Source organism: Sciurus carolinensis, chromosome 7, assembly GCF_902686445.1.
Source record: "Sciurus carolinensis chromosome 7, mSciCar1.2, whole genome shotgun sequence".
Classification (NCBI taxonomy): domain Eukaryota; kingdom Metazoa; phylum Chordata; class Mammalia; order Rodentia; family Sciuridae; genus Sciurus; species Sciurus carolinensis.
Window position 1 is genome coordinate 130,692,223 of NC_062219.1, and position 21,820 is coordinate 130,714,042.

The 21,820-nt window shown below is 45.6% G+C and overlaps 4 protein-coding genes and 2 non-coding genes across 6 annotated transcripts; 5 read left to right on the forward strand and 1 right to left on the reverse strand.

The window, feature by feature from the left end:
• The first annotated feature begins 70 nt into the window (after nt 1-70).
• LOC124988209 (histone H2A type 1-E) lies at nt 71-1,569 on the forward strand. The gene has a single exon (XM_047557483.1). The coding sequence runs from the start codon at nt 71-73 to the stop codon at nt 461-463; it is 393 nt and encodes a 130-aa protein (XP_047413439.1). The 3' UTR covers nt 464-1,569.
• On the forward strand, nt 1,565-2,954 carry LOC124988206 (histone H3.1). Its single transcript, XM_047557481.1, has one exon. It carries the CDS (start codon nt 1,590-1,592, stop codon nt 1,998-2,000), a length of 411 nt encoding a protein of 136 aa, XP_047413437.1. The 5' UTR covers nt 1,565-1,589; the 3' UTR covers nt 2,001-2,954.
• Nucleotides 2,955-5,819: 2,865 nt separating this feature from the next.
• On the reverse strand, nt 5,820-6,222 carry LOC124988214 (histone H2A type 1-J). The gene has a single exon (XM_047557489.1). It carries the CDS (start codon nt 6,205-6,207, stop codon nt 5,821-5,823), a length of 387 nt encoding a protein of 128 aa, XP_047413445.1. The 5' UTR covers nt 6,208-6,222; the 3' UTR covers nt 5,820.
• A 286-nt stretch (nt 6,223-6,508) lies between these two features.
• LOC124988217 (histone H2B type 1-C/E/F/G/I) lies at nt 6,509-9,456 on the forward strand. Its single transcript, XM_047557492.1, has one exon. The coding sequence runs from the start codon at nt 6,509-6,511 to the stop codon at nt 6,887-6,889; it is 381 nt and encodes a 126-aa protein (XP_047413448.1). The 3' UTR covers nt 6,890-9,456.
• A 5,409-nt stretch (nt 9,457-14,865) lies between these two features.
• On the forward strand, nt 14,866-14,937 carry Trnaq-uug (transfer RNA glutamine (anticodon UUG)). Its single transcript has one exon. It is a non-coding gene; the product is annotated as a tRNA-Gln (tRNA).
• A 3,381-nt stretch (nt 14,938-18,318) lies between these two features.
• On the forward strand, nt 18,319-18,390 carry Trnaq-cug (transfer RNA glutamine (anticodon CUG)). The gene has a single exon. It is a non-coding gene; the product is annotated as a tRNA-Gln (tRNA).
• Nucleotides 18,391-21,820: the final 3,430 nt, after the last annotated feature.

Here is a 21,820-nt window from a genome sequence, read left to right on the forward strand (position 1 = left end):
GAGACTATAAACAGTGCATCCTTGGCCTTTGCTTTCAGCTTTGGTGGACCGGGGCAGTTTGTGTGTGAGCATGTCCGGACGCGGCAAGCAGGGCGGCAAGGCGCGCGCCAAGGCCAAGACGCGCTCGTCTCGCGCCGGGCTGCAGTTCCCGGTGGGCCGGGTGCACCGCCTGCTGCGCAAGGGCAACTACGCCGAGCGGGTCGGGGCCGGCGCGCCGGTCTACCTGGCGGCGGTGCTGGAGTACCTGACGGCCGAGATCCTGGAGCTGGCGGGCAACGCGGCCCGCGACAACAAGAAGACGCGCATCATCCCGCGCCACCTGCAGCTGGCCATCCGCAACGACGAGGAGCTCAACAAGCTGCTGGGCCGCGTGACCATCGCGCAGGGCGGTGTCCTGCCCAACATCCAGGCCGTGCTGCTGCCCAAGAAGACCGAGAGCCACCACAAGGCCAAGGGAAAGTGAAGCCCAGCTTCCCGCTAGCCTTCCTAAAACCAAAGGCTCTTTTCAGAGCCACCTACAACTTTCCGTAAAGAACTGAATGCTGAGTCAACCATGTATATATGTAAATGTATACATATGTATATATTACTTTGCATTTCGCATTTGAATCTCGTGAGTCTGCCCGGTGTTATCATGATTAGTTTCTTGGTTCCGACACCCTTGACCCACATGTCTCACCCTCTGGAAGAGGACTGGAGTGAAGTGGTAATTTCAGGGCTAAACGTAACGGTTTTAAGTACTTGCTTACTGCATTCTCGCAAATACGTCTTAAACATTTACTGTTTGACATTGCAAACGTAAGGACGAATTTGGACAGTTACTTGCTTGTGCAGTCCCCTTGTTAAGTTGTGGGTCTTAACCTATACAAGTTGAGATGGTCTTTTTAAAAAATCCCTTGAACTAGGTCTCAAATGTTTTATATAAAGTAATAGATGTTTTACTAATGTAAGGGAATTACATTTTTAAAATAGAATTATACTGCAGTGGAATTGTCTGAAAGTGAAAATGGGCTCGTGAAGCAATGTTTATCTGAAATTATTGGGCCTTAAAATCTTAATATACAAGACGTTTCATTTTTTAAAAATTGAAGGCTTGTATATTGAGACGGGTATAGAACTTCAGTGGTTAACAATGGTAGCCAAAATGCTGATTGTCACTGGAAAATTCGAAGTTGGAAGTCCGAAGAACTGCTTTATCTATACAATACACACTGAATTTCAAGGATTAGTGCCCAAAAGTAAAACATGATAATTTTTATGCTAATGATATACTGAAATAATGCGGACATATTGGGTTATAAAAGTATTGAAATTTCTCCTGGTTTTAATTTGTTGTAATTTGACTCCTAGAAACGTCTAAATTACATCACTTGCATTTATTTCCACTGGAAATAGCTGGTATGAAGCAAACAATAAAAATAGGAAAAAAAAATAGATCATATCAAAGTGTTTAGAGAATAGAGAACTTCTCTAGGCCTGACCAATCGGGTCATCGTTGGGTGTCTGGCTTCCTTTTGTCCAATCAGCTTCAGACTCCGACTATAAGTGAGAGGCCGGTTTTCTCTCTACGTGAACCCAGGACCAAAGCAATGGCTCGCACCAAGCAGACTGCGCGCAAGTCCACAGGCGGCAAGGCACCGCGCAAGCAGCTGGCCACCAAGGCTGCCCGCAAGAGCGCGCCGGCCACCGGCGGCGTCAAGAAGCCCCACCGCTACCGGCCCGGCACCGTGGCGCTGCGCGAGATCCGCCGCTACCAGAAGTCCACCGAGCTGCTGATCCGCAAGCTGCCGTTCCAGCGCCTGGTGCGCGAGATAGCGCAGGACTTCAAGACCGACCTGCGCTTCCAGAGCTCGGCGGTCATGGCGCTGCAGGAGGCCTGCGAGGCCTACCTGGTGGGGCTGTTCGAGGACACCAACCTGTGCGCCATCCACGCCAAGCGCGTCACCATCATGCCCAAGGACATCCAGCTGGCGCGCCGCATCCGCGGGGAGAGGGCCTGAGCTCCAAGGCCTCCCCAAGGCTCTTTTCAGAGCCACCCACATACACCCTTAAAAGAACTGTTCTCTAATCATTGCTTTTTGCTTGTGCTCCTTAGGTCCCATTTCTGCGCTTCTTACAGCTCATTTTCTAAGAATTGAAACTTCTGTTGTACCTGCACTGTTAATTCCATAGCATTTGGATCCTCAAACTTGTGATTTCACCTTACAAGCATTTAGGCTTCTGGTAAATTGGCCCTTTGTCCCTCCTCAGCTTATCAGCTTGTGAAACATCTGCGGGAAAAGTCTTTGCGTCGAATTTTAAAATGAATTTTAATTTTCACTTGGTAATGAACGTATGCTATTCATTTATCAGAATTACATTCTCAATGCTTTGTTTTTGAAACTAGATAAGATCATCACTTGCAACCATTAGAATTTGCTCATGTTCATTGCTTTCCCATAGTTGCAAGGAAGATAAAACCTGCATGGTTTCTACATACATGGAGTTGTGATACAATGTTTTACAAAATTACTTTTGCGAATTTACTTTCCTGTAATCAACACCTTAAGCAAGATGAAAACCTCTTGTAGCAGTGGTACACCTTATGCTTTGTGTATATAGCCCTTGCTCCCCTGCCACTGTGACTTATTTTAAAAACATTTTTTTCCCTCCCAGCTCCTCCCTAATCTTCCTGATCTCAGGGGAATGAATTACCTTTCTTCCCCATTCTAGGCAGTTATCTGTAATTAAGCACTCATCCACCAAGAATGAAGAAATCCAGACTTTGGGGATGGCATCGGAAGATCTCAGAAATAACTTACCTCCCAAATCAACAAGTGAATTACAACTCCAACAGAGAACATGTGGAATGTAACCTTTGAATCGTCTCTGTAAAAACCCCCTGTTCTCCCTGATGGGCACAATAGCAGCCTCTGGGACAGGAGTCCCCTGTGCTTTGCTAGAAAAGCAATAAAACTTCTTTTCCTCCAAACCATAGCCTGATTAATGGATTGGCATCAAGGACAAGGACCAAGCTTTTAATAACACTCTCTCTTAGGAATTAACCTTCCTCAGGGAAGGAAAACACTGTTTAGGAAGGCAGCAATGGACCGCAGGATCTCTGGTAGATATTGTCAGAGCTAAGGCCAATTGCTAAACAGAATGGTATTGTTAAGTGTGTAAGAAGTGCATTCCTTCCTTCTGGGCTGAGAAACTAAGAGTTATTAATACTCAGGAAGATTCCACGGAGATGTTTTCCAGGTTTTCGCTAAACATTACTCTTGCTGGCTGAATTGGGCACTTTCTGGGGATTTGCAGCACAATGCTTAGTTCTGACTAGGTGAAGCATTTATTCAGGGGGCAGTGAATAGTTACAGTTAGGAGTCTGTGAATATGCTATGAAGATACTCCATGTGCGGAACTACAGTAGTCTGGTAATAGAGCTAAATTTTCTGAACTTTGAGCATGCTTGCTTTCAACTTCCCACATATGAATTCACTTTTGCTATAGTAATGGCATATGAAAATGAATACTCAATAATGCCAGATTATTTTGGTTCATGTTAATAGGTAGATAGCTATCCTATTCACTAAAACAGGGCTCAACCCAGGGGTATGTCTTTTCACTTTCCTGGCTGAGAAATCTAGAAACTAGGTGAATATGCATGTACAGAATTCAGGAAAAAAGTCTGGGATGGACATAAAGATTTGGGATTCATTAGTATATAAAAAGGATTTAAAACTAAAGGAGTGATCTACAAAATTCCTATTGACCTGTGTCTTATAACCTTTGTCTTACTGTCAGTATAGAACTTGTTATATACCTTCCTCCTAACAAAACCGTCTTTGGTGTTGGGCATTTTCTGCTGGATCCCTCTAATTTCCAATTTCCTTTAGTCCTCATATTGATACCGCCATATACTGGTGACGAGTTCTGCTCCTTCTAATGTTGAAGATTGAAGAGTAGAGAAGCACACCAAGGCAAACATATTAATTAGGTTTTATTTAAAGGTAGTAATATAGACTTCTCCTGGCAGGAAGAAGGGGGCCATGGCTGATGTTCTAAAGTCCCAAGAAGTGAGCACACACTACATCTTTTATAGGTTAAAGTCTCTTTTGTTCTCCAGTTCTTTCCCCCCTTATCTCCCTTCCTGCCTACGTGACTAGGCCTGGTTTTGCATTAAGTGAGAAGTGATGGGCAGCGGGAGGGCCAAGGTGATTCAGGCAGGCAAGGGCCCAGGGGGCATTAATTAGCAGCTCCATGCTTGCAGTCCTTGATAAAGGCATGTAAATTTGGTAATCAAACGGACTCCGGAGATCCTTGACATTCCATTCTTCGGGGCATTCTCCAACTTCCAGAGGCAGATGGCTTCATGGGTTTATTTCCTCGATTTGACCCGATCCCCTATTTCTACACTAACTGCCTGTCCCCAATTCTGCCTTCAATATCAGACGTTACATTCCACAGATACTACTCCTCTGTGTTCCCCTAATTACCTCTGCTTTGGTTAGTTTTGCTGTGATGTCTTAATTATTTGATTGTGCTTTTCCCAGTAGATTGTTTCTTTAAGAGAGGTTCTGCGTGTATTGACACTGTATGTTTAATGCATGACATCTAAGTGTGGATTTTTTTTTTTTTTAAAGAATAGCCAAATTAGAATTTAATAAGAGAGGAAAAATAGTCCTTGCACCTGAGTTTCCTGAGATGGAAAAATTGGTAAGGGCCATAAACATTCTAATAATTTTTTAAGACTTCAGAATAAAGAAGTTTTATTCTGAATTTTATATATTTCAATATATAAATATATACACACATACATTAAATATATAGGGATATATATATGTATATAGATGTACACTTTATATATATAATTGTTGTTTTGTTGTTTCTTTTTTCCAATTGTTGTTCACCCATTAGTGTTTCTGGAATCTGCTTAACAGCATTCGGTAGCATAATTATTATCATAACCAAGTTTAGACAACTATGCTAACCTGCTATTTCACCTTAGTGTACTGAGCAAATATTTAACTCATTTTACCATAACAATGTTTACAAGAGGTCTGTAACATGAGAAAACAGTTACAAAAAGGTAAACTACAAATATACAAAACAGGAAAATATTACAATGCATATTACACAACTCTAAAAAGTATTTTGTGAAATTTTATTTCACTGGCACACCAACACACCCACGTGACTAGTTTTAAATTATTTTTTGCAATTTTGAGAGTTGGGGGTAAACAATGTTAGCTAATATAAAATTATACCTTAGTACTATAACATTAAAAATATCCTAAAAGTTCAGGAGCCTGAGCCAGGATGGCAAGTTCAAGGCCAGTCCCTGCAACTTAACGATGCCAGAAGCAACTTGGGGGGAAAAAGGGGGATGGAAATGTGACTCAGTGGCTAAGTGACTCTGGGTTCAATCCCCAGCACACACACACACACACACACACACACACACACACACTCATACAAATCCACAAAGAAAGCAAATCTCAACAGCTGCTCTACTTAAGCCTTTAAAAATATCTTGAGCATCAGTGGTAACCATTGCTCTGGTGCATAGAAGATGCCTCCGGATAAAAAAGTGAGGATTCCCTTACTTCCAGTTAAGTGTTCTTCTACAAAAGTGCAATATACAAGCCAACAAGTACCAGCCCAACTTCCAACTGAAATAGTAAATTTACCTCTAGCAACGTGGATGCGAAGGATGATGGAAGCCTCACTCAGCATTAACTGAATTTAAGGGATGTGTAATGCACATAGTGTCACCTTTTTTTTTGACTATGTAAGTGGCTCTGAAAAGAGCCTTTTTTAGACACTTAAAAGGTGTGGTGGTCATTTAGTCTTGTGGTGGCTCTCGGTCTTCTTGGGCAGCAGCACGGCCTGGATGTTGGGCAGGACACCGCCCTGCGCGATGGTCACGCGGCCCAGCAGCTTGTTGAGCTCCTCGTCGTTGCGGATGGCCAGCTGCAGGTGGCGCGGGATGATGCGCGTCTTCTTGTTGTCGCGGGCCGCGTTGCCCGCCAGCTCCAGGATCTCGGCCGTCAGGTACTCCAGCACCGCCGCCAGGTAGACCGGCGCGCCGGCCCCGACCCGCTCGGCATAGTTGCCCTTGCGCAGCAGGCGGTGCACCCGGCCCACCGGGAACTGCAGCCCGGCGCGAGACGAGCGCGTCTTGGCCTTGGCGCGCGCCTTGCCGCCCTGCTTGCCGCGTCCGGACATGCTCACACACAAACTGCCCCGGTCCACCAAAACTGAAAGCAAAGGCCAAGGATGCACTGTTTATAGTCTCCTCTGGGCGCGAAAACGAAGCTGTACGATTGGTTGGGTTTTGTTTCCATTTCGACCAATGGAACGCGCTTCAGCAGGACGCGGATTTTGATTGGGCAAAACTGGCATCTGGCGTCAGGCAAAGTTCAACACCAATCACCAGAGACCTCAGACAACTCTTCATTTACATAACCTTCTATACTTAAAGAGCCGCCGGCTGTGTCCTGCTCACTTTCGTCGCTTCGCTTGCACCATGCCCGAGCCAGCCAAGTCCGCTCCCGCCCCGAAGAAGGGCTCCAAGAAGGCGGTAACCAAGGCGCAGAAGAAGGACGGCAAGAAGCGCAAGCGCAGTCGCAAGGAGAGCTACTCGGTGTACGTGTACAAGGTGCTGAAGCAGGTGCACCCCGACACCGGCATCTCGTCCAAGGCCATGGGCATCATGAACTCGTTCGTCAACGACATCTTCGAGCGCATCGCTGGCGAGGCGTCGCGCCTGGCGCACTACAACAAGCGCTCGACCATCACGTCGCGGGAGATCCAGACGGCCGTGCGCCTGCTGCTGCCCGGGGAGCTGGCCAAGCACGCCGTGTCCGAGGGCACCAAGGCCGTCACCAAGTACACCAGCTCCAAGTAAAGGGTCCTGAGACTGCGTTGATTAAACCCAAAGGCTCTTTTCAGAGCCACCCACCACCTAAAAAGTGCTGGAGCTCTTTTATATCACTTATTCCTGGCTTATGCGTATGCGTGTTTTGCAAGAATGAATGACAAAACTATGGTTACCCTGCAATTAAAGGTCACAATGCGCTGTTGGCTGCCAAACCCGTGGAGTGTTAGACTCGGGCGCTTGAGCGCACACACCACTTCCATGGCCGAGAACGTCTTGCACTTTACGTATTACGTGTGGGTGACAGTGTGCGGGTCAGACTTAGAGCACTCTTCGGTTCTCCTCGCAGATGAGCCCGAGATTCGCTTGATGTCACCGGGATGCACCAGGAGGCACACTTAGGGCTTGGTGATTACTGGTTGTTGTAATTTAGCACCTTGAGGGCGCGCTTGGCCCCGCCTCATCCCCCTCCCCGGACGGAACGTGCTCTGTAACACAAACCAAAATCGGTTACGCGCACCAAACCGCTGGGCTTTTATTTCAAGGCTTCGGACTAAGTTGAAAACTGGAAGAACAGCCTTGCAAACCTCATTGTTGTAGTTCCGCCTCCTTTCCGTGTTCCAAACAGATGTGGAGGAGGAGACTACCCACCCCGGCTGCTGGCAGGCATCCAGGCTATCTTGGAATATCCAGGCTATCTTGGAAACAGGCTGGCTGTTTACAGAAATCTTGAGGGGCCTCTAGTCTCCGAAATATTTTTTTTTTTTTTTTTAGGCAAGAAATTGCTTGATTTGTGAAGATGGCTCTCTGCTTGCAGAGGTGGAAACCTAGTGTAAGGAAGCTCGAAGCATACGTTGGATCGGATGAAAGAACTGGATTCTGGCGCCAGTTGCAGCATTCGCCATGTAACACGGATAAATTTAAGGACTCAGTTATCGGTTTTTCTGTGGAATTAATGTATTATGAGAAAGCATACTGTGTACAGTTTGGCATGTAACTGGGTTGGATTTGTGTTAACTTATTAGAAGAGCACCATAATGAAGTAAGTCCTGCTATCTTTGGTTTCTCAAATGCTGAAGGTCATAAAGCAGAAAGTGGGGTGAATAGGACTCAGGCAGCCAAGCTCAGGAGTCCAACCTTAGCAGGTGTACTGCTTCTCTTAGGTCATAACCCCTGCAAATGAGCTCTGAGGGAGGCCTTCGCTTATATCTAGAACTTTTGCATTCTATTCACTTATTCAAGTTTGTCGGATACTTAACATGTTCAGGTGCTATGCTTGACCCTTAATCCACTTAGGCTAGTTCTTGCCTCTGTCTTCTGGCAAGTTACATAATTTCTGGGTAGCTGTCTTTCCTCTGTAAAATGTGAAAGCTGAAGATTTCAATGACAAGTTTAAAGTGGATGCAGCATCTGTTAGTCACTTGGTACTCCTGTTTCCTTTTTCTCTTAAACTTTGCATATATATCAGAATAATGTATGTGAAGAATTATGTACGTGAAGACACTATTACAATAATAAAGCATTTTCCTACAGGAAAGCCAGTAAGTCAACAAACTCTGGCCAAGTTTTTATTAATGACCTACCATCCTGTTACATTATGGTATTAACAGAACTTCAGGGATGCTTTTTAATAACCCTTTCCTGGTTCTAAGCGAAATCTTTGTAGTAGACCACCCTAAAGTGAACAGCAAAATTTAACATCTTGACTCCTTTTAATGTCTTCACTAGCAAACCAGATATTAAAGTGTATTTTTAAATGTTTTTCTTGGTACTGTTAGGTAGCAGTTAGACATAAGCAGTGGGTCTGCCCTTTAAGAATACTTAGTACAGAGCACATGAGTTAATCAACAGCTCTGCCTTGTTAGCACTCAGTGAAGTAGCTGGCAGGACAGGACCCTTCTCTGGTCTCAACCCTATAAAGTGCTTCTCTTAGAATAGAAGAAAGATAGATAGATAAATTCAGGAGAGGACAAGGATGTATTTTGCTCATAAGGGCCTGATTGCTAAGATCCGTTAAGCAAGACACTACACCATCAACCCAGATCAGAGTTCCCCAGGCGTGGGGAAGCAGGATGATTGAGACTACAGCCCACCACCATAAACTCTGTAAAACCGGTTCGGATTAGGGCCTGTCAACCAGGCCAAGATGGCCAAGAGCTCCCCTGGGGTTCTTAGCTAGTGTATCTGTGAATCCACAGCCCATAGGTGATATGAGGGCAGGACCTTCTCACAATCTCCCTTCTTGCTGGGACACAAAGAAGTGAGTTGTTACCCTCCTCCTGAGAAAACCCACTCCCTCTCTTGAGGGTGCTTTCCCCTTCTCCTTTCTCTTCTAATAAATTTTGCTGTACTTTCACAAGCCTCACATCTTGCTTAAAATTCTCTCATGCAAGGGCACAAGAGCAGAGAACACAAGGCAATCTCTGTTAAGAACTTGTCCCAGGTATTGTCTGATCTCCATTAATAATACCACCGAATCCCAACTGTATTTCCTCAATCATTTACCATCCAGTAACTAATATTTTATTCTGTATCTACTATTCACCATAATCCAGTCATTGTCTGCTGGGATAGGAAAAGAAAATTCTGAATAAGTCTACCAGACCTTAATTCTTAATCAATGCTGGTGATCCTGCAAAATGGTAGAAGAAACTTAGAAGAAGAAGAATTGGTAACATCTGTCAAAATTAAAAGTTCTGATATCTTCACACCCAGAAAGTCTACCTGTATGAAATTACTGTTTTGAGAATGTGAAAAATGACATATGTACAAGATTTTTCAGCAACATAGTTTGAAGTACAAAAAATGGAAGCAATCTGAATGATCAGTAATAAATTTAAGTACAGCATTCTATTTGGTGGAGAAACAAATAAGAAGGCTCTTTTCTTAATAATTATTCATTACTTGCCCTGTACCAGATAATGTCCTAAAAAGTTCTTTATATAGTTTAATTTTTCATAGCAACCTCATAAGATTAAGTACTACTATGACTGTTTTACAGATCATAAAGTGAAGATTCAGAGAGATCACATAAACTGCCTGAGTTTGCATAGCTCGTAAGTAGTGACAACATGTTCCAAAGCAGACTCTGGCTTCAGAGTCCACGTTGGCAGCCTCTGTATACTATACGGCTTTTCCAGGCACTTGTGGTTATGATTACCAAGCTTTATTGTCAAGTACAAAAAGCAAGGCACAGGGTAGTGCAGAGGAAGTGCATGCGTGTGTAGTGGTGGGTGGGTGTGCATGTATGTAGTGTGTGTGCAAGAGTATGTGTGTGTGCACACGTGTACGTGTGTGTGTGGCGGGTATGTGCATGTGTGTGGATGTTTATATAAGTGTGAAATATCTCTGAGAGAATACTAAACTGATAATTGTGGTTGCCTCTGAAGAAAGCAAGTTTGATGGATGAAGGATCTTTTCATTATAACCTTTTTATAGTGCTTGGATTTTGAATCCTATATATAATAGTATAAATAATCCCTTCACTCAAATATTGCTAAAACACACCTTAAGACAATTTAATAAATGTTCCTCTAGAGGTATGTATGAAAAGTCTAAGGGGCACAGAATAAATAATGTTGCTGGCTGGGGGTAGAGGGAATGCAAGACAGCTTCTAGGTGATGAAGTAAGAAAGGAGACATCCCAGCAAAGGAATCAGAAATGGTGTGGTGGGCCTAAAGTCTGCAAGGAGCCACCCACAGGGAAGCCATCAGTAGCTGAAAGTTATGCCACAGTCTTCCTTCAAGGTGTCTTGAAGTGACGACAGGACATGAGGATAAGACAACTAGATATGAACCATGAAGAGCATCAGGATTCTGGAATATGCACAATTCTAGATGCCAATTCACATTGCATGGTTCAATGTGAATTCAATCAATCTAGCAATCTCAGGATTTTCTTTGTTCCTCTGAGCAAGTAGAAGAAAGTACCATTAGTCCCTTTTGGAACTAGTAGACAAATCTGACAAGTAATAATTAACACTTGGAAAGAGAGATGTCATATGCAACATTGCTACCTTGTAGCTTGTGATCAAATAAGGGAATGAATCAGAACTGCAAACCACACAGACACAGACCTATGGGGTATGCAGCAACGTCTACTGATAGCACATTGAAGGAGACCTGGTACAAGTCAGATGACCGCCCTGTTTGTATTAAATTGAACAAACGACCTGGTGCAGTTTGAGCCCTGGCACGGACTGGATATTTATGTCTCTCTAAAACTTACACGTTGATACCAGTTCCTGAGCAGGGGTATTAGGAGGTGGGACCATGGGGAGGGTGTGCCCTCATGAGTGCTGAATTAGTGCCTTTCTAAAAGAGGGTGCTATCAGAACACATGAAGGTGCAAGCTGCCATCTGTTAAGCAAAGCACCATCCCTCAGCAAATGAATGTGTTGGCTCTGCGCTCTGGGAATCCTGCCTCTAGGATCAGACAGATAAGTTTCTGTTTGGGGTATTTTGATATAACAGCCTGAATGGATTAAAGTGTACAAAAGCCCATAATGTGTGGCAGACTACATTTGTAAGAAGAATTATTCTTCTGTAGCATCAAGGGAGAGGGAATATGTCCTTTGATTTTCTTCCAATCATTTTGTTAATTACAAACTTCATTTCTGAAGCTAAGTCATGAACTTGTATTCATAAATATGATAAGATAGAGTAGGCCTGGATGCACATTTTGCATGAATAAACAGGAGAAAACTGAAGAGGATGCTATTTCATAACAAGAGAACAGAAAGCACGAAGACCCATACAGTAGTCTTTGGGTTTTGTTGTCTTTGTGTATTTAGTGTAGATCAATTCCCCATGTTCTTTCATGCAAGCTTTTTCTTGTTTTTTAAAATATTATAACCTCACATTCCCCTATGGGAATTTGCTCTTCAGTCTCTCAGAACATATTTATAAGATATAAGCTAGAGCGGAATAATCTGTGGGATTCGAGGCTGGGAGACCTTGAGCAATGTCAGTCAGTTCGAACTGCTATGAAAGAATGTCTGGCACTGGATCATTTATCAAGAATAGATATTTATTTTCTCACAATTCTGGAGGCACAGTTCCAAGATCGAGGCCCCAACAAGTCTGGAATCTGGTGAGGGCCTGGGCTGTTTCTAAGGTGGTCCATTGGCCTCTGGGTCCTCAGGAAGGGGCCCATTGACTTCTGTGCCCCCATTGCATACTGCAACCCCAGGACAAAAAGTGACCTACCTCTGCCTCCATGGAGCATTTTGATGCGGAGGGCAGAGCCTCATGATCTAACACCTCCCTACAGGTTCCACTCCCCAGTGTTGCAGCATTGGGATTAAGTGCCCACCCCACGAATTTTGGGGAACACACACAGACCACAGTAAGCAAGGTCCCACACACTGGACTCTCTCCCCCAGCAGGTTTGCATCAGTAGTGTGGTAAGGTGTAACTGACTGCTACAAGCTGGGGCCTCATCAGGATGCTTTCACTTGATGTATGCGCTGACGATGCCAAAACTTGGAAGACATAGCAGTGCATAACAGAAAACATACAAGAACCTTTAGAAATTGCGTGTTACAGTAGATGTGCCTGGCCTAAGCACTGACCACAAGCCATCCATCAAAAAGTGTTTTAGTGAGGGGAAAAAAAAGTCAAAGTCAAAGAAGTCGGTGATCACTGAGCAGCACTTCCACATTCCAGGGTGGTATTATGACTTTCCCACTGGCAGTCACCACTCTTCTGTTTTCCTTCTCTTCTAAGAATTTCTTTCTAGACTTCAAGCATGCCAGCTACAGACTCATGCTCATGTTTGTCATTAAATTGTTGGCATTTCACTTCGTTTTATATCTTTTGCATTTGACTTAATGATTTCCTAAGGTGTGAGAAACACTAGAGACTTAGAAAAGATTTGAAAGAATATTTTATTGTGTTTTTGTTCATATTATAACCAAGTTCTATCCTGTCTTCAAATTCTGGGAAAGAACTCCATTTGAGGCCTCTAACACAGAAGCCCTGGGTGAGAGCCTCAACAGATGCACTCGAATCTTGGAAAGCTTAGCATAGCTCAGTTATCAAGTATGTTGAGCTGGAACTTCATTATCTATGTGCACAGAAGTCTATAGGCTCAGAATTTTAGATGATTTTGCCATTGATAAGAACTGTGTTGCAGAAAGAAAGGAAAAGAGCATGAAGACCTGCAGGCCTGACCAAGCAGAGCAGTCTACCTTTCCATTCAGTGGCCCACAGATCTTCCTGGTCCTCCCCATTCAATGGAAGTAGGGGCTAGAACCATCTAGCCTGATTCTGAGGTCAGAAAGGAAAAAAGTAAGTATAGGCACATAGATGACCAGCAGGAAAGGGAAAAGAAACTGTAACTTTTTTAAACTTGAGCCACTCTGCACCCTCAACTTTACTCCCCAGGCCTGCATTCATTAAAAAAAAAAAAAAAAAAAAAAAAAAAAAAAAAAAAAAAAAAAAAAAAACCTTAAATCTTGGAGTACTGTGAGTCTAGATGGTTAATGTCTACATGCATTGCTAGCTTACATAACCTATTTTCTTTAGACTACATAAAGCCAAGGGAAAAAAATATCCTTAGAGATTTGTCCTGGGCCTATTCCAAACCTCATCTGTCCACTGGATGAAGTCAACCCAGAGATCCGGAAAGGAGCAGACCACTGTGAGGAGCCGGAGCGTGCTCCATGTCAGGAGAATGGAGTTCACCAGGTAGTCACCCCACACGTTTCTCAGGCTTGCTGTCGACAGTCTCCTTTAAAAGAAGAGCCAGAGACCCCGGCGCCTTAAAAGAGCATCCTGCGCTGATGCCGCTTTCCTGAATAAATCCCCGTGCTTTCCTGAATAAATCCCCGTGCTTTCCTAAAAAAATTTTTATGGCTCTTTTCAAGCATCCACAATTTCCTTTCTGAGGAAGTCAAGAACCTGTCAGGACTGAGTTGAGGTCTCTTCTCCCTTCTGGGGACCTCTTCAGACCCCTATCCAGTGACCATTCCTTGATGAGAAAACAAAAACAAAGCAAGAACCTGAGGATCTGAGGCCACAAAGGGGCCCCCAGCGCAAGGAGGCGTCTGAATTCTGTGCAATCAAAGCCACGCAGAGGCTCACTGCACCCCTTCAGCTGCAGAGTGGGCGAAGGAAAGCAGCCCAGAGCCGCCGGGAAGTGTGCGAACCTCGCGAGACGGGCTCCGCATGAAGGGGCTAAAATCGTACCGGCATTGCAGGTGTCGTCGGGGCGTCCTCCGACCCCTGACCACCTAACTGATCTCCTATCTTCTCACACCTCGCCCTCTTGCCCCCAGGTCACCCACACTGTGACCCACCGTCAGTTCCGAGGCTGGATAACAAGTTCTTCAATCGTCCCATAGGGAGTCCGGAGGCTGCTGCTCACTGAGCACTGGTCGCGGTGGCGGTAAGCTGGGGACCGTCCCACTGGGCGTCACTGGAGCGCTCGGGTCAGATCCTGTCCGGAGCGGTGCTGGGCCCTGTGGCCACCGAGGCCGCCTAACCCGGGGGCACGACCAGGACTCCACTTTCCCGGGTCTGCTGCCGAGATCGCCACGCAGGGGCGCAGGCTGCGAGCGCGGAGCCGGCAGCCCGGGCTGGCGGGATTGGGCCCCGCACCTGCCCCAGTCCCATCTCAGCGCAAAGCCAAGTCCCGACCAAGTCCTGCCCGGCGCTGCCCGGCGCCTGCGAGGTGGCTCTGCGGGGTCCAGACGCGCCCGGGCGCGGGCAGCTCACTGCCAGCAGAGGCCCGGGGTACTCAGGCTCGTTCTGCCGAAGTCGTGCGCCCCGGCTCAGTCCCGTGTGGGGACCGCCCTGGCGGGAGGACCTCCCGCATCCCCACCCCGGCGGTAACTCCACCAGGGCTGCGGGAGCCCGACCCGCCGAGCAGCACGCGCTTCCCAAGCGCTCCGCTAGGGGGCGGCGGGGTCGCATTGCAAACGGCCGCCTTAAAATTCAGGTTAGTTACGGTGCGGGTATTAATTGTCGTCACAAGAAAACCTTGTTGAAAGTACTTACTCGTTGGCCCCATGGTGTAATGGTTAGCACTCTGGACTTTGAATCCAGCGATCCGAGTTCAAATCTCGGTGGGACCTTGTTGCTTTTTCTCAATTTTCCTTGCAACCCACGAGCCACCTGCAATGCAGCCTTCCCACCCTATGTTTACCCTTTGAAACCCACTGTCACCTCAAACTCAGATCTCATCCCTTCAAACCAACGTGCCCCCTGTCATGTTGCCCACCCACCGTGTGCTCCAACAGCGGCAGTATTCTCAGTCCTCAGAAGTGCCCACCCGTGCAAGCAAGCCCATATCAGAAACCACACCTCCAGCGCTGAAACGCGACCTCATGGCGACGGTGAGTGGCGAGTCCCTCAAGAGTCTCCCCTTGGCTTGACTCCTAGAAAGGAATGTGTGCATAAACAGAAGTCTTTAAAAGAATGCTCACATTACTTGCTCCATGACGGAAAACGGCATCTAAATTGAAAAACATGAGGGTGATGAACTAGGACCTGTGCTGCCCTCCCTCCAGGCTTCGCTTTTCCCTAGAAGGCAGCCCTAAGAGTCAAATCCGCAGGTGGGAGCGAAAATCGTCATAGCTGCAAGTCCCTTGGATTCTTCCTTAGAACTGCTCTTGGTGAAGCCTCTCCCTTGCACTGAATGGCACTTAGCAGTTTGAAGTGCCCAGTCCTGGAGAGTCAGTCCGGTCCTTTACCTGCTTGAGGCTGCTCTCTGCCTACGAATGTTTGTTGCCTTAGCCTGCAACCTCATTTGCCACCATCCCTGTCACACACAAAGCCCAAAGTTAGCTTCTAGTCACCAGCCTGAACTTAGGTAAACTTACTTCATCCACTCACTTTCTCCTCTTCTTGTTTTCTGCCTGCGAAGCATCCCCCCCCCCTTCACCCTCAGGAGATATAGATCTCTAATTTTTCATTACACACTAATTTGGACGTCCTAGACCTTCCTAGTGGGGCCTTTCCTTAGATCCCTATGTCTGGGTTCAAATAGCCCATCTGTTTCCTCAGCACCTTGAACTCCCCTTCCCATACCTCATCTTCTTGTTTAGCAAACTTACTCTCCATCTAGACCGCAGTTCTCCCAGAAAAGTAGCAGTTGTCTTGCCCACTTTTCGGTTCTCAGTCCCACCATTCCTGGCTCATGTTAGGAATTCAGTTCTACTTCCAGGGTGCATATGCACTCATCTAATCTGGTTGGATCATCCTAGAATCAAGGATAGCTCTGACCCTTGTTTGGTTCCAAACTGTTCTCCTCTGCCTCTTCCCAGATTTCACTCATTCTCTTTAACTGATCCTAGTTCTGCACCCAAAGAACAAGTCTTTGCCCAAGACAGAGAGCAGCAGAGGATTCTTGGGAGTTAGTTTCCACTGTGGCTGTCTTAATGAGGCTGCTCTCTTAGTATGTAAAGGCAGGAAGGGAAGTGTGTGATTGGAGCACTGTATTCTTCACGCTTCATAAGCCAATTCACCTCAGGGGAAAATCCTTTTTCATTTTTTTTTTATTTTTTTGGATGGTGACCCTGGACGTCTCTGTCTGGTTTTGGTTACCTGCTGGTTATAGGAAGCCCAGCTCCTGTTCTGGGTCTGGACCCTGGAAGACACTTACTACAACTGAAATTTTTTATCACAGTCGGCAAGGATTCAGGCGAAGGCGACCGTCTCCTTCCTTGACACCAGCACGGACTCTTGCCGGGTCGATGGGGCTTTCCTTGATGCTGTATCCCAGCTGGCCCTCAGGAGAGTCTGACAGCGCTGCAGGCCGCAATCACAGAGAGACCAAATGAACTCTCTCTTGACCCCAGAGCTGCTGCAGAGGCACCCCTCTGCACTGGGTGCATTTGCTAACCATTCAAGAACCCCACAGGAACAGAGCCATCAGAGCTACTTTCCTCTTCAGCATTGGAAAAGGGGAGCAAATCGATGTACCCCATTTGGGTGGGTATGCTCGGGGGCAAAAAGCCCACGCGGAGCTGCTCAGCCCAGTTCAAGATGAGGGTGTCACAAGGCTTTCCCACCAGGCTTGACCATTTGGAATCTTCCCGTGGAATAGTTTCACTCTCTCCTCAAGGGTTACCCTCTCTGTGCAAAGAATTGTCCTTCATCTTTCTAGGTCTTTTCTAGGCCTGAGGAAAAGTCAGCTGTTCAAAACAGACCTAACTTAAAGGCTTTGTCCTGTGACAGCCACTTGGAAAATTCCTCTGCAAGGGACGCTTGCGAGAAGCCTGTTATTTGTAGGGTGTGTTAGTCGCTTTCTCGTGGCTACGACAAATACCTGAGAAAGCAACCAACAGGACAAAGGGTTTGTTTTGGCTCCTGCTGTCAGAGTTCTCTGGGCTTGGTTGACTGGCTGCGAGGCTCGGGCCTGAAGAGCATCGTGACAGGAGGGCGTGGCAGAAGGAGGCTGCTGACCGCTGGCCGCCCAGAGCAGGGACGGAGAGCGGCAGAAGGAGGCTGCTGACCGCTGGCCGCCCAGAGCAGGGACGGAGAGCGGCAGAAGGAGGCTGCTGACCGCTGGCCGCCCAGAGCAGGGACGGAGAGCGGCAGAAGGAGGCTGCTGACCGCTGGCCGCCCAGAGCAGGGACGGAGAGCGGCAGAAGGAGGCTGCTGACCGCTGGCCGCCCAGAGCAGGGACGGAGAGAGGCAGAAGGAGGCTGCTGACCGCTGACCGCCCAGAGCAGGGACGGAGAGCCGAAGGCGCCAGGCACCGGACACGCCCTTCCACCCGTGCCCCCCACGCAGCTCCCGCTCGGGCCCCTGGCCCACGCTTCCCTTCGCCTCCCAGGCCGGCGAGTCCTGGACCGCCAGCGAGCCGTGCCCGGAGCCTGCTCGTCCGCAGGAGGGCGCAACCTCGGAGGCCCGCGGCGGCCTCCAGGGTCCTCGCCCGCTACTTGGATGCAGTCTTTCCATCTTCCTCCTCAAAGCACCGGGTGTCACCGAGGGAACGGGGACTCGGTGAACTCTGTAAGCTCGGAGAGTGAGCGAAGTGGAGGCCTCGGGTCCCCAGGGGCCGCCGCCTGCAGAACAGACGACGGCCCCTACCCTCCCGGCGCTGCGGCCTTGGTCAGAGCCACAAGGCAACGGGCTTGTCACAGAACCTTGCAAACGACCAGGGCTTTTTCGTGCAACGACCTCGCTCTCGTTCCGGGGAAGAAATGGACGCCGGGACGCCGAGCTCCGTAGCCCCTCGGGAGGGAAGGCCAGGGGTGGCCGGCGGGACGTGGGGGACGAAGCAAGCCCCGCCCAAGTCAGAATCCCGGGGGACGCGGTGCGGGCTTGCGCGGGTGTCCAAGGCTCGTCCCGCACTGGAAGGGCCGCGCTGCGTTGCGGGTCGGAACACCGTGTTGGAGGGGCCAGGAAGGAGAGGCCGGGGTTAGAGGCCGGGAGAGGTCGGGAGAGGCGGGACGCCAAGGAGAGCGTCGCAGAGTCTGGATAAAGAGTTTAGGAAGATCTTAGTGAGGGGCCCCATGGTGTAATGGTCAGCACTCTGGACTCTGAATCCAGCGATCCGAGTTCAAATCTCGGTGGGACCTGCGCTACCTTTTCTGACGTCGATTCTCTCTAAAACGAAACCGTATGGCTGCTTCTGCAGATACCATTTCAGCGCAGAGAAGCTTTTGTCTGAAAACTTGACATACTTGGGAACGAGGTGAAAGAAACTATCCCTCCAACAAGGGATATATGTATGCATTTCTAACATAAGTTTACTTTTTATATATTGTGTGCTTTTCAAAAATCATGTATTCACTTTTTGATGATTGCAACCTACTACTAAATTTAAAGACCAGCCAGAAGAAAAAACTCAAAATACAGGAAATATTGGTAATAACTAAAAATAATATCTTACTTTTTACATATTTTTCTGTTTCAGGGTGGTATAAAAGGTAACCAGTCATACATTTTAAGCATAAACATGTAATAGATTGAGATAAAATTCTGTGGCAGATCTAGAATCAAAAGAGAGAAAAGGGATTCATGAATATTTTTAAACTGCTAAATAAAACTGTATTTTTGAATATTTCTAGTTCATAACAAATGAATTCAGCAAAGAAAAAGGATATAAAATCAATGCCCACAATTCAAATACATTTCTATACATAAGGAATTAATCCATTGCAAGAGAAATTTTAAAAACTATCCTATTCACCATTGCCCCCAAAAGTAAAATACTTGAGAGTCAATCTAACAAAAGAGGTGAAATACCTCTACAATGAAAACTACAGAACATTAAAGAAAGAAATTGAAGATCTTAGAAGATGGAAAGTTCTCCCATAGGCAGAATTAATATAGTCAAAATGACCATACTACCAAAAGCGTTACACAGATTTAATGCAATTCCTATTAAAATCTCAATGACATTCTTCATAGAACTAGAAAAAACAATCAAGAAATCCATTTGGAAAAATAAGAGACCCAGAATAGCCAAGGCAATCCTTAGCAAGAAGAGCCAAGCAGGAGGCATCACAATACCAGACCTTAAACTATACTACAGAGCTATAGTAATAAAAATGGCATGGCATTCGCACCAAAACAGACATGTAGACAAAGGTACAGAATAGAAGACACAGAGACAAACCCATATAAATACAGTTATCTCATACTAGACAAAGGTGTCAAAAACATACATTGGAGAAAAAATAGCCTATTCAACAAATGGTGCTGGGAAAACTGGAAATCCATATGTAAAAAAAATGAAATTAAACCTCTATCTCTCACCCTGCACAAAAATCAACTCAAAGTGAATCAAAGACTTAGGCATTAGAGCAGGGACCCTGCTCCTAATAGAAGAAAAAGTAGGACCAAATCTTCATCATGTGGGCTTAGGACTTGACTTCCTTAACAAGACTTCTAAAACTCAAGAAATAAAATTAAGGATCAATAAATGAGATGGATTCAAACTAAAAAATCTTCTCAGCAAAGGAAACAATCAAAAATGTGAAGAGACAGCCTACAGAGTGGGAGAAAATCTTTACCACATGCACCTCAGATAGAACACTAATCTCCAGGATATATAAAGAACTCAAAAAAATCAACACCAAAGAAACAATTTACCCAATCAATACATGGGCTAAGGAACTAAGCAGACACTTCACAGAAGAAGAGATACAATTGATCAACAACCATATGAAAAAATGTTCATCGCTTCTTGCAATTAGAGAAATTCAAATCAAAACTGCTCTAAGATTTCATCTCACTCCAGTCAGAATGGCAGTTATCAAGAATACAGGCAACAATAAGTGTTGGTGAGGATGTGGGGAAAAAGGTGCACTTATGCATTGCAGGTGGGACTGCAGATTGGTACAACCATTATGGAAAGCAGTATGGAGATTCCTCAGAAAACTTGGAATGGAACCACCATTTGACCCAGCCATCCCACTCCTTGGTTTATACCCAAAGCATACTACAGTGACATAGGCACATCAGTGTTTATAGCAGCTCAATTCACAATAGCTAAACTGTGGAACCAACCTAGGTTCTCTTCAACAGATGAATGGATAAAGAAAATGTGGTACATATACACAATGGAATATTATTCAGAAGAATGACATTCTGGCATTTGCAGGTAAGTGGATGGAACTAGAGAATATCATGCTAAGTGAAATAAACCAATCCTCAAAACCAAAGGCAGAATGTTTTCTCTGATAAGTGGATACTGATCCATATTGGGGGAGATGGGTAGGGAAGAATGAAGGAAATTTGGATTGTGCGGAGAGGAATGGGGGAGGGGTGGGGCTGTGGGGATGGGAAGGAGGTGGAATGGGACAGACATTATTACCCTGTGCACAGGTATGACTACCTTACTGGTGTGACTCAGCACCATGTACAGCAAGAGCAAGAGAGGTTGTGCTCCATTTATGCACAATGTGTCAAAACGCATTCTAATGTCACGTGTAACCAATTAAAACAAATAAAAAAATTTAAAATAATTGTAATCCATGTCAAATTGTTAGTTTTTAGGTTACAATGGACAAAATTCATTGAAAGCTCATTCTTCCAATGTTCAAATTTCACCACATGCTGGCAATTCCATTCTCAAAGTGATTTAAATATATGAAGAAACATCTCAGAAGACCAGCAGAAAACAATGAGTGAAAGCACAAAAGATATGGTGACAATTCGTAAAAAGTCTCAAGGGTCAGAACAGCTGAGGACATGGCCTCTGACTGAAAACCTGAAGTGAGAGGACAGCACACACCCCCGGGCTCATGCGCAGACTCCTCCATGTCTATGTTTCAAGTGGATTTTTGTTGTTCTGTGATATTGTGTGCATTTTAGTTAAGATAGTTTGTACTTTGATTTTATAGGAATTTGCTTAAGTATTTTTATTAAGTGTTCATCCCTCAAATATTTTTAACAAGTTTTCAAATCAGTATTTTCCTTCTAGGATCTCGATTTCGGCTCTATGTTTTGCTCTTTTATATCTTGTATTTAAGTCACTACTCTATCTGGAACCTGATTTCCCACAAAGTTGACTGAGAAATGTCCATTTTTGTTTTCTTCCATAGGCAAAGTTAGATGTACTATCACAATGTACTTTAAAACACCTTTGCCTACTGAAATGAAATATTAACTTTCTATGCATCCTTGTATTCATTTTAATTTATGTGTTTCCTTGTATGCATACATATGGTAATGGAAAGTCTTCTAATTACCTTAACTTTTAATACATTTTACTTCCCGAGAGGATTTCATCCCCTAGGGTATTAGACATTTTCAGGCACAGGGGAATGAGGAGGTAAAGAGAGGATTAACTTGTCACTTTCTCTGCCCAAATAAGACTTGCTTCTCTTTGAAAAGAGTGAAAAGAGAGCTATGCAAATATTTTAACATGGGATAAGAAAAATGTCAAGCACATTCCTTAAAGGACAGCCACAATGACACAATCTATATAACAGCAAATACATTTTCTTGAAGGCCTTCATCCTGTGCATTCTAAAATTTGCTGCAGTTCTCAAAAGAAGC